The 12,634-nt window shown below is 37.8% G+C and overlaps 1 protein-coding gene across 1 annotated transcript in view; it reads right to left on the bottom strand.

Moving 5' to 3' along the window:
• Positions 1-12,634, bottom strand: part of LOC121876766 (melanotransferrin-like) — an 83,940-nt gene that overhangs the window by 52,667 nt on the left and 18,639 nt on the right. The window contains exons 6-8 of the mRNA XM_042382138.1: positions 8,200-8,383; positions 3,885-4,038; positions 1,707-1,808 (exon numbers count right to left, since the gene is read on the bottom strand). Of these exons, the coding sequence (XP_042238072.1) occupies positions 1,707-1,808; positions 3,885-4,038; positions 8,200-8,383 (440 nt within the window). The remainder of the gene's footprint in view (positions 1-1,706; positions 1,809-3,884; positions 4,039-8,199; positions 8,384-12,634) is intronic.

Below are 12,634 nucleotides of genomic sequence, written 5' to 3'. Positions count from 1 at the left end.
CAGAATATAATTTACATTGCTGGAATTCTTATAATTTGATGATCATTTTGAATATAAACATCATATATTTTGCATTAGACATACAAATTTTAGATAAAATGTTTTCTGAGTAAATATGTTCTCTTTTGTGCAAAATATATGACATTTATATTCAAAATATTCCTGGTCTTACAAGGAATCCAGCAATGTCAATTATATTATCCTAACTTTAATCTGAGGTATTATTTAATACAAAATGTTAAAATTTATTTTTTTCACCCACATCTCTTGAAGGGAGGATTGGTGGGGGGTGGGGGGGAGGGTTGGGACTGACCGCGCGGTTGGAAGAGGGGGGAGGCAAGGTGGGGTACTTTGATTGACAGATAGTGTCGTGAAGAATATTTTTTTTTTATTAACTGAAGATATTTGTTTTAGCTCATAAAATTCATACAAATTACCCGGTCAGAATATAATTTACATTGCTGGAATTCTTATAATTTGATGATCATTTTGAATATAAACATCATATATTTTGCATTAGACATACAAATTTTAGATAAAATGTTTTCTCTGAGTAACTATGTTATCTTTTGTGCAAAATATATGACATTTATATTCAAAATATTCCTGGTCTTACAAGGAATCCAGCAATGTCAACTGTATTATCCTAACTTTAGTTTGAGGTCTTATTTATTAAAATTTAGTGGTTTTCCCCCAAAAATTTCTCAGAGAGGGAAGAGCCAGCAGTGTTGTGTGAGAAGAGGGGGAGGGAGTTGAGTCCATTATTTGAATGGACATTAACTTGGCGACTGTATTTCTCTATTTCTCTTAAGTATTAATTGTGTGCATGTACCATCATAAAATTAAGATGTTATTTTTACTACAACATAGTTATGTGTCTTCAAAAAGTGGAGTTTGGGGGTCGGGCTGGTTTCTATTGGAATTAATCCCATATGTTCTGTTGTTCACTTAACGCGGATTTCACTTAACGCGGGACCCTCTGGGTTCTATTGATTAAGTGGGGTACAACTGTGTGTATATATATATATATATATATATATATATATATATATATATATATATATATATATATATATATATATATATATATATATATATATATATATATATATATATATATATATATATATATATATATATATATATATATATATATATATATATATATATATATATATATATATATATATATATATATATATATATATATATATACAATATGCTCCTCTGCTTTTCAATGTTGGTTTTCAAATTTGTGTCATTACTTGAAGAACAAAAACAATAAACAAGGAAATTTGGAAAAGACATGATGGGAGGAATAGTGGGAGAAGGACAGAAAAATAAAGAAACAGGAAAGGGGTAAAAAAATAGAGGAAAAGACAGAGGACATGACTGATGAAAAAAGGAATGAACGATGCAATTAAAAAAAAAAGAGTGAAAGAAAAAGTGAAGAAAAGACATAAGAAAAAAATTAATTATCCATTTGATAACATATAAAGGAAGGAGGAAAAAAGAGGCGGAGAGTAAAGGGATGGGAGGAAGTGATTGACAAGTACTGTAGATAAGAATGAGAAAAAGCGAAGGGGTTTATTTAAGAGAAAGACGAGTAAGGGCGATTAAAACAAAACAAATGATAGTACAATAATCTGGCAACTCTCCCACCTACATACAGTACATCATATTCAACAACACCATAAAGCACCTACCGACAACAGCAAATCATAGGAGTTGCCATACTTCGGTGAGGATTCAAAGAGGAAGAATTCATTTGGATCTTCCGGCTTCGTCCCATACAGTGCGGTTATTTGCTGATGAAAAAAAAAATAATAATAAATAAACAAATAATAATAATAATAATTATAATTCATCTTAACAGATCAATTCAATTGTTTCCTTATACCTCATGTGTAACTATTAGGACAATGTACACACAGCAACAATCACAAATGTTTAACCCTTAAGCACCAGGTTAGGGAGCTGCTGGCAGTAAGTACCTCCCCCCTTCCCCCTGCGGGAATAAATCGAGAAAAATCAACTTTTTCAAAAATAATAATAATAATAAAAAAAAGTGGTGGGAATAGGCGGACGTTCTGGAACGTCACCCGGGGCGCGCTGGTCGGATGTTCTGAAACATCACCAGGGGCCTAAGGGTTAATAAAATTATACTTTGAGTTGGGGCATAGCACTGTACATCAATCCAATGCATTATCTTCATCCACACATGTACTACACGCATGCATGCATGCACACGCACACACACACTGCTACTACTATTTTGTTGTCACTGGGAATCGAGTATGATGATCATCCAGCTATGAGACAATGATATGAGTTATTAAGGATGTCACCTTCAATGGTGAGTTTTAAAGTGACTAAAGAGGCTGATACGGGATTGGCAGTGTCGTTCACAGATGTTGTACATGTGGAGGGTTCCATCTAGTGCGGGAGGTGCGGCGGTAGCGTCTTTCCGGCGTTGGCGCTTGTCTGCCTCAGTTTGCAGTCGGGCTAATTCGAAAGTATTGACACCGTCTCATGTGGTGCTCCTGCAAGCATTACGGTGTGGAGTAATTGTCTCCCAGGTGAAGGGGGTTGATTTGGCACTTTTTCTGGTTTGTCTTAAGACTATCCTTATACCTTTTCAGTTGCCCGCCAGCATTACGTTTACTATTTGTTATATGACTGTAAAGTAGCTGCTTTGGCAGTCTACTGTCGTCCATGCGGGTAACATGTCCAGTCCAATGTACAGCTCCTCCCCGACTTACGGCAGGGTTAGGGACCCAAATCCAGGTCCTAAGTCGAAAATGCTTAAATAATACATAGAAAATCTAAAATGGGTGTCTCCTTTTCTTCTCAGCACCACAAAACTCTCACTTTTAAGCTTGCCAGCCATTTTAAAGTGAATTAAAAAAAAATTTTGTCAGTACACAGCGCAATCACTGACGTTGGGAAAAGAAAATACGTAATTTGACAAAATTTTGGTACGGCTGAGGCAGGTCGTAAGTGCGGGTGGTCGTAAGTCGAGTAGGTCGTAAGTCTGAGAGGAGCTGTAGTTGTTCATGGAAAATGGTAGCCTCTATGCTTCTACAGTTAGTGTCAGCAAAAATACTGGCATTTGTTTTCTTGTCTACCCAGCGACCTTGTAGGATGGAACGCAGACTACGTTGGTGAAAGTTTTCAAGTGCCTTGAGGTGCCTCCTGTATGTGACCCATGTCTCACTGCCATACAGCAAGGTGGGGAGGACCACTGCTCGATATACGTGCAACTTTATAAATAATTTCAGCTCCCTGCAGCTGAAGAGAGGGTAGTACCGTTAAGATGAATGGATGATGGAGGTGTGGCTGAACCAGGGGCAGGCTGAAAGAGAATCTGAGTGTCACGTACAATCAGCTCAAGGTCTAAGTGTGCATATGCATCTGCGTAGGTGTTCAGGATCTCCTGTAGGTTGGTATCGGTGTGAGCGACAAGTGTGAGGTCATCTGCATACTGATGTTCAGTTATGGAAGCTGCCGACACCTTTGTTCCTGCCTGCAGTCATCTTATGTTAAAAAGACCCTTCATCCGGTACTTGATGTCCACCCTACCGGCTAATTGGCACTGGCATGAGTGAGGAAGGCAGCCAAGAAAATGGAAAAGAGAGTTGGTGCCAGTACACACACACCTTGCTTTACCCTTGTATGGATGGGGAAGAACTCAGACTGTGTGCCATTGTGCAGGACACTGTTGTTCATGCCATCATGGAGCTGCCTCACAATGGCAGGGTTAAAGCCAGCTAGTAAAATACTACGGTGAATCAGCACAAAACAAATATTTCTCCCACTGTACAAAACAAAAACTCTACAGATGTAAAACTCTGTAGATTTCAGCTAAATAATGAGAAACAGACCTTGAGAAATTCCTGGAGTAAACTCCGCTGTTCTGGACTCTTGGCAGAAGTGGTGACAATGGCATTGGATGGTACGGTTCCCCAGTTACACTCTTCAAAATCAGACATGGCCACCCGACGACCATCTTGACATAGGAGCTCAAATTCATCTTCTCTGTAAGTGTGATGTGTAATAACATGTTATATTTGAGGCATATAAGAGACCTTTTTGTCTGAAAAAATGGCAAAAAAAATTCAGCTTGCATCCTATGTGAAGCTACAGTCTACCCCAAGCTCATGAATCCCCTCATTGCTGTCTCCAGAAAGCTAAATTTTACCTAACCCAACTCCAGAATATAAAAGGTCAATCTATAAATACTCTGTACTGTACTGTACTGATGACGATAACCTGAGACAATTAACGTCTGTACAGCAGACACCCCAACTCTTCAAAGGTAGCTGAGCAGTACCCATTTCTGAACTCTTACAAGCATTACACTCTATTAATGCCATACCTGCAATATTTATTTTTCAATCTACAAATACCTGATACAAATGAAAATTTACAGAAAACTTTCTTTCCATATTTACATCTGTTGACATCGTTGCCGTCATTGTAGCCAGGTTACTCGTCTCTGTAACCACCAGGCTACTGGGCCAATCTGTTTTTTTTTAAACTCGTATATTTGGGTAGATATACGTAACTTTCTTCATTTATTTTTACTGATATACAGGCACACACCACCCTACATACATATTGTGAAAAAGGTACAAAAAATAATTATCTTGAGGGCAAACACATAAAAGGAATATAAATTTCTTTGCACATGAGTTAACTGGCTTAGTGGGGGAGTGGAAGGATGGCTGGGTGGTTGGTGGTGGGGGGTGCGTTGCTAGGAGGTAGCGTCGCCATTGCCATGGTGAACTGGGAGTACAGATGTATGGTAAAACCTCGCTCAGGCGGACCCCGCTTAAGCAAGACAAAATTATTTGAAAAAAAAAAAGGACATAATTTGTTTTAAGATGACATGTTCACCATAAGCTAAAATTTCAAGGGAGCAAAGTGGACAGACCTCGTGTTCTACCCACGCCACACACTCTCGTAAAGAAAGGGAAACGCATTATGCGCTCGGTCAAAAATTAACGTCGTCCGTGACAGCATCAATTCCGCTCTGTCGTTCCATCAATTGTGTTTTATTGCCATATAGACTCACTGAACTTTATTTGGAAACTTATTTGACATTGCCAGTAATGTGATTATATTGACGGCTACATATTTTTGCATTATTATTGAAAAATTAGACAATAAGAATGGCCCCTAAGAAAGTGTTTGGTTTCCGTAAGGGTGGTGAGATGGTTAAGCTGAGGACCTTATCAGTGAACGAAAAGTTAGAGGGGATTGAAAAGCTAGAAAAAGGTGCTGCTCCCTCGCAAATATGCGCTGAATATGGAATTTCAAAGCACTCATACTCGAGAGTGACTGCAAGCCCCTTGCAGTCAGAGGCATGTCCAGCTGGATCTGCTTTCCATATTTTGGGGTAAGTGTACAGTACTGTTCTTTGAGTACATTACTCTTTTTTAAATTATTTTTTATTAAAAAACATGTATTTCATTCATCGATGTTGTACTCATTTTTTTTTTCAATGGAGGTCTTTTATTTTTTATTTGTTCTATGGCAGACAAACTCTTATCCAGGACACCCCTTCCCCCCAATTAGTTCGCCTTAGCAAGGTTTTACTGTATGTGCAAATGGTGACTGTGTTACACTTTCATTTGGCTTTTATTTACTGGTTTGGCAATACATTATTTTTTTTTGTAACTTTTTTATTGGTATTATTATGAATTATTCCTCGCTTTTACTGCTACTGCATAGAGTAAACCCTCGTTATTCGAGGGAGTTAGGTTTCAAGGAATGGCCTGAATAGGCAAAACTGCGAATAGCAACTTTTACTACCTTAGTGCACTTCTGTATACCTATACCAAACAATCAACCAGCTGCGGCAGCACTCATCCCCTCTTTTAACTTATCTAATAATTCAACTTCTGCCTTTTACATTTCATTCCACTAGCACTGACACTAGACAGTCTTTTAGGGGCTATTTCACACAGAAACACTAAAGTTTTGAGAGTACAGCATGCCCTTCAAATTCGCAGGGGTTAGGTTCTCAAAATGGCTGCAAATCGCTAAATCCGTGAATGACATTTGCTGACCGGGGTGTGCACTTCCTTTATGTGTTTGCCCTTAGGACAATTATTTCCTTTACCTGTATTGTATATAATAATAATAATAATAATAATAATTAACGGTATATTGAAAAAGTTCTGCAGACCGAAGGCTGAAAATATACATTGGACATAAATGACTTATTACATACATTGGTGGTTTAACAAAAGCCTTCATTAGAGAAAGGTAAAGGAACATACAGTGAACATTCAGATTAATGTCGGTGTTGAACAGCAAACACGTAGTGTAGTAACTCTCTCCCAGATGGTGTTAGGAGGGACCTGATGTGGTGTAGTAATTCCCTCACAGATGGTGTTATGAGGGGCCTCACGTGTAGTAATTCCCTCAAAGATGGTGTTATGAAGGGCCTCACGTGGTGTAGTAGTTCCCTCATAGATGGTGTTACGAGGGGCCTCACGTGGTGTAGTAACTCCCTCACAGATGGTGTTATGAGGGACCTGACGTGGTGCAGTAATTCCCTCACAGATGATGTTATGAGGGGCCTGACGTGGTGTAGTAATTCCCTCACAGATGGTGTTATGAGGGACCTGATGTGGTGTAGTAATTCCCTCACAGATGGTGTTATGAGGGGCATCATGTGGTGTAGTAATTCCCTCACAGATGGTGTTATGAGGGACCTCAAATGGTGTAGTAATTCCCTCACAGACGGTGTTATGAGGGACTTGACGTGGTGTAGTAACTCCCTCACAGATGGTGTAATGAGGGGCATCACATGGTGTAGTAATTCCCTCACAGATGGTGTTATGAGGGACGTGACGTGGTGTAGTAATTCCCTCACAGATGGTGTTATATGAGTGAGGTGTGGCCCCAGGCCTTCCTATCGTAGACGGATTAACACATCGCCGGTTGTTGGGTCTCACGGGCCGTTATCACTGGGTACCTGGGACCTCACTGTGTGAAGGTTAACTTGAATACGACTTTTACTGTTGAGTTGTTCTCACTGACTCAAGCACTGTTCACCAATGTTCACCTCTGTTTAACACTGGTTCCATTCCTTTCCCAAATGAAATTGTAACTTCTGGCGAGAACCTGTTGATACTCCGGTGGGGAGAAGTGGTTCAGGGGAGGGGGTTGGTATGGGCCAACTTAACAGTTGACCTGGCTGCTCCGAGAGGAGCGCCAGGTACGTCTTGACCCTTCGGTGGTCAAGGATGTAGTGTAGTGTATATATGTGTGTGTGTGTGTGTGTGTAGACACACACACACACACACACACACAAAAAACACATACAAATAAATAATAATGGAAAAACCCTCTCACAAATAATCAGAAACAAATTTATTAAAAATGTGACAGTCTACCCTCAAGTCTACTCCATGCTTTGTGATTAATAAAGCACAGAGTAAACTTGAAGGTAAACTCACATTTTTTAATAATTTTTTCTGATTATTTGTGAGAGGGTTTTTCCATTATTATTTATTTGTATGTGATTTATGTGTGTCTACACACACACATATATATACAATACAGGTAAAGGAAATTACTGTCTCTAGAACGAATGGCTCCCTGTCCCCGCCACAAAAATGCCGGCAACTTTAAAACTACCCACAGACATTCTTGGGTACATCCTGGGTGTTATCCGCGAATAATAGAGGACCGAGAAATAAGAATCCGTGAATTATCTGGGTGTACTGTACAACACGAAATCCTGCATGGGATGACTCGTTGTGCTGCAGGAAAAGGCTTGCAAACTAGCCACCATAGCCACCATCTGCTTACTGTTAATCGTCGAAATAGTGAATTGCAAACCCACAAATGGCAAGGGTCTACTGTATTGTTTTAAGAAAACTATGGCCACAGGAGGAAAATACAAAAAAATTAAATTTCTTAAATACTCCCTGCTAAAATGGGGGGTGCATCTTATATGGCCGTACGTCTTATATGCCCTAAAATACAGTAAGTGATGGATTGATCCTGAAATCTTGTTTCATAAATAATATCAGACTGGATGATCTATGCTTTACAGCCAAGTAAGTCTTGGGTGTTAAATCTTTCCCCTATAAGGAACCCAAAAGCCAATTTTCCACAAGTTACGGACAGTAGACTAAAACATTAATTTGTCATCACAACAAAACATAATCACCAACTTACGTGTGCAATGATTCTGTTGACTCAATTGCTCTCTTGATCGTGGAATGTTTCATGAAGGCAATGTCGCCCTTATCCAGCAAACAGTTAAAAGCACCTTGATAACCAGCATAAATATCTTGACTCGTGCAATGTTGTCCTGGAAGGTCACTACCACATGCGCTGCAGAGAACTTGACTGTTGTCACCTGTGAACGACAGTTACCCAATGATCACCACTAAGGACCTACCGTAAACAAACAGAGTTAGTAAAGTGGAAGACCAAACACACGAGAGAACAGGAGAGAAGAAAGGGAAATGAACGCGAGGTTTCACAATAAAAGATACAGAACTGCCAGGTAAGGAATATATATACAGGCAACTGAAGATGTCTTGAATAAAGACGAAAGCTAAGGTGCTCCGTTGTTTCCCTTTTCCCGTGTGATTTTAGCAATATATATATATGTATGTATGTATGTATGTATGTATATATGTATGTATGTATGTATATATATATATATATATATATATATATATATATATATATATATATATATATATATATATATATATATATATATATATATATATATATATATATATATATATATATATATATATATATATATATATATATATATATATATATATATATATATATATATATATATATATATATATATATATATATATATATATATATATATATATATATATATCTATATATATACAGTGATTCCTCGGTTAACGAACGCCTCGGTTAACAAAATTTCGGTTAACGAACTGCCTTCCATAAGAATCTTCAATTCGGTTAACGAACAAAAATTCGGTTAACAAATTTCTTACGAACCGACCTCAACATGTTTTCGCTTGCACTGACCGGGCAACCAGCTTTAGTATCAGTCCGCCAATACATTAATCGGTTCTAGGGCTTAAATTTCTTACTATTTTAGTAAATATCAAAAAGTTTATACTATTCAATAATTTTAAAAGTTTAATATTCAATTTTTTAGTCATTTTAACAATTATTGAACATAATTGAAGGTAAAGTGACTAGTTTAATGCGCGGCATCCAGCCTCTTAACACAGCAAACAGGCGTTAGTCTCTCTCTGTTTTCAGTGTAGGTAACATCTTGCTTGAGACTCTCTTCAACTAAACGCTTTTTTTCTGTGTTTCCAAGCAAATTATTGGTCATTTTGAAATATATTTTACATATTGACAATATATAATGCAGTGCAGTGTTGATTTAAAGAAAATAATCTTGAAATACACCAAGAGAACTAAAATTTTATGGATGAAATGGTGCCATGGGGTGACTTCTCTTCCACCCCAATGCCTTTTCTTCTTCCTTCTCCTCCACCCCCATTCTAATTCCCATCATCATCATCATCATCATCCAGGAGCCTTCTACATACACACCTCAAAGTAAGTGAACTTTTCTACCATTTTTGTTGAATTTAGGAAATTTTCGGTGAGCTGGAACTAATTACCCAAAAACCCACTGAAACAATGGTTTCGGTTAACGAACTTTTCGGTTAATGAACGACCTTCTGGAACGGATTGAGTTCGTTAACCGAGGGGTCACTGTATATATATAATTTTTTTTTTTTTTACAAAACTGATTAAACTTATTCCTGGTTCAGTATTCACAATTTTACATAAGGATGCATGGGCAGCAATTCTTCAGGATTTGCTAAATATCTACCCATAGATTCTTAACCGAACAAGTCAACACCAGTCCTATTTCTACGAGTATTAGGTGGCAGTGTTAGTACATATTTTTAAAGTAGGGATAATACAGAACCTTGAAACAATTTGATACATAGTTTTAGTATAAGAACTGTATTGCATCATGTTCAACTTCTTGTTGTACAGTAATTGTGACTCGGCAGAAAAGCTATTCATTAATTCATACTGACACCTGCAGAGCTCAACATATCTGGTTCAGTTCCACCAGTTAAGCTACATGTCTAAATTTTATTTGATGACTGTATGCAACATAAATATTTATGTATATCAAACAATAAATGATGAATTAAGAATAATAATAAACCAATTTAATACGGTACAGTACTACAGTACCTTGCCACCTCAATCCTGACCTGTCCAGTACAGTCGGCCCTTAACATACGCGGGTTTAGCATACATGGATTTGCAAATACGCGGATTGCCCGGCCAGAGGAATATTCTGTACAGTACATCAAAGTAATTGAAGTACATTCAAATCGCGCGCCATTCAACTCGCGCGCGGCACCGAACACGGGACATCGCCAGCTCCCGCAACCTCACACGCACACACACATAGCTCTCCCTCACTCAGTCAGTCTCACTGTAACCACGCTTGTGTTGACATCAGCATTGTAGTTGCAAAAATATAACATTTCTGTGAATGTATTATATCAAGCACAGTATGAATAGAATATCACTAATATAAGAGTATTTTAACCGAAAACTACTAAAAAAATGAGTAACATATCTTGAACATCGGAAGGCTAGGTAAAGTCTTTTGTTTTCATGTAGTTTATCCTAATTTACACTAAAATACATTACGTTTCAGCAAAGCTACTATTTATTTCTGAGAATATGGAAATGTAATATTTTTGCTGAAATGACGTACGTATTACAGTGGAAAGTGACGAAAGCAATGACTTTTTGAATGGTTTTCAGTTAAAAACTGTTGTATTACAATAATATTCTATCTTAATTCACTTGTGATGCAACAGTTTTTTAACTGAAAACCATTCGTAAAGCAATTACAGAAACATCTTTTGAACGAAAGAAAGTGAAAGTCATTGTTTTCGTCACAATTTTATCCCACTTTCCACTGTAATACGTACATCATTTCAGCAAAAATATTATATTTCCGTGAATGTAGTATATCAAGCACAGTAGGGGGCAGGGAAAAAACACTTATTTGAGTTGCAGGCTGCACTTTTCAGGCATCGTTTGTATGGCTGTAACAAACACCTGTGCAAAATTTCATGCCATTTCATGCATACTTACCCTGCCGCATCGCGAACGACTTTTTGTCAACTTTTAGTGTATCCCAAAAATTAGGTGTCATTTAATGTTTTCCAGGATAATGATAAATTTTACATGGGTGACATCGATTTAATTCACATGTTATTTTACAGGTACAGTGAGTTCTGCTATAACGCGTGTTTTGATAACGCGAATTTGCTCTAACGCGATTTTTGAATTAGGAACGATATTTGTATAACGCGAACGCTTGTTTGCTATAACGCGATTTTTGCTTACTATTTCTCCAATTTTGTGGTATTAACTGTGAATATGGTAAAGAAGAATGTCTCCAAGAAGCGTTCTGGTGATAGAATTCCCGGTGATGATCGTAAAAGAAAGGATATAACACTTGAAGAGAAGCTCGATTTTATCAACCTCAAAATCACCCTTCTCCCCCATCAAGTTACATTCATATTTTTTCAGGGTAAAGTGTTACATTTACTGTATGATTTCATTATTAGATATGAATGTAACATTTATTTAGACTGTGCTATCCTTTGTGTTAGGCTAACTACGAAATTTTTTCGATTTCGAGTAATCTGCACCTAACCCTATTTTCTCCATAAGCCCTGTTATTTCTATTACGCGATTTTCTATAACACGATATTTTACAAGAACACAATTATCGTGTTATAGCAGAACTACCTGTACACCGTATAGAAAATCATTACAAGTTCATATTGAAATTCTTTTTTGTGCGGAACCTTGGCATCATTTTCCTAGACATAATCTTTGCCTAATATATCCATCTCTCGATTCGTATCCCGTCACTTCAGTGCAAGCTTCAGTCATCACTTTTATGCCTCTCTCGACCGCCTGAGTGCTGTTTGGCCACTTGGGCACCACTAATGGTGTCTCAAGAATGTCATTAACCTGTAGATTTGACAGAGAAGCAATGTAAGGAGGCTCAGTCTTGAGTTCATTCATCCAGTTAATCATGGAATGATAGTTTTTTGCTTGCCACTTTAGTTTCGGAGTCACCACCTTTCTCATGTTGACTACAGGAGGCACATCGTCATTCCCATCTCCATCTTTACCCTCTTCATCAGTATAGTTTAACAAATTCTCGTCAACAGCAGCATCAGAATCTTCCTCCTCCTCTTCAGATCTGCCAGTGCATTCTTCCTTTTGCTGATTCTCCTCTCTAATTTTTCTTATCATTGAGACAGCTTTTTCTCTAACAGTCATGTCCTCATCTGCACACATACCAAGAAGAAGTTGATCTGTGTGGGCGAAGTATGCATTTCTCTGGACAGCCTTCTTCACTATCGTCTCCTCCTCACTATTCAGGTGTTTCATATATAGCAGGGACTGGAATACGTTCCTTGAGCCGTGTGTTACGTAAGGGTGTATCTTGATGTAAAACCACATTGGAGCACTGAACTTTATTATTGTAATGACAATTCTTTTCAACTCATGGCTGGGTCTTGATGTTGCT

This window comes from Homarus americanus, unplaced genomic scaffold (assembly GCF_018991925.1).
Source record: "Homarus americanus isolate GMGI-L3 unplaced genomic scaffold, GMGI_Hamer_2.0 scaffold50281, whole genome shotgun sequence".
NCBI classification, from domain to species: domain Eukaryota; kingdom Metazoa; phylum Arthropoda; class Malacostraca; order Decapoda; family Nephropidae; genus Homarus; species Homarus americanus.
Note: the sequence above shows the minus strand (reverse complement) of the source record. Positions and strands in the feature narration are given on the sequence as shown.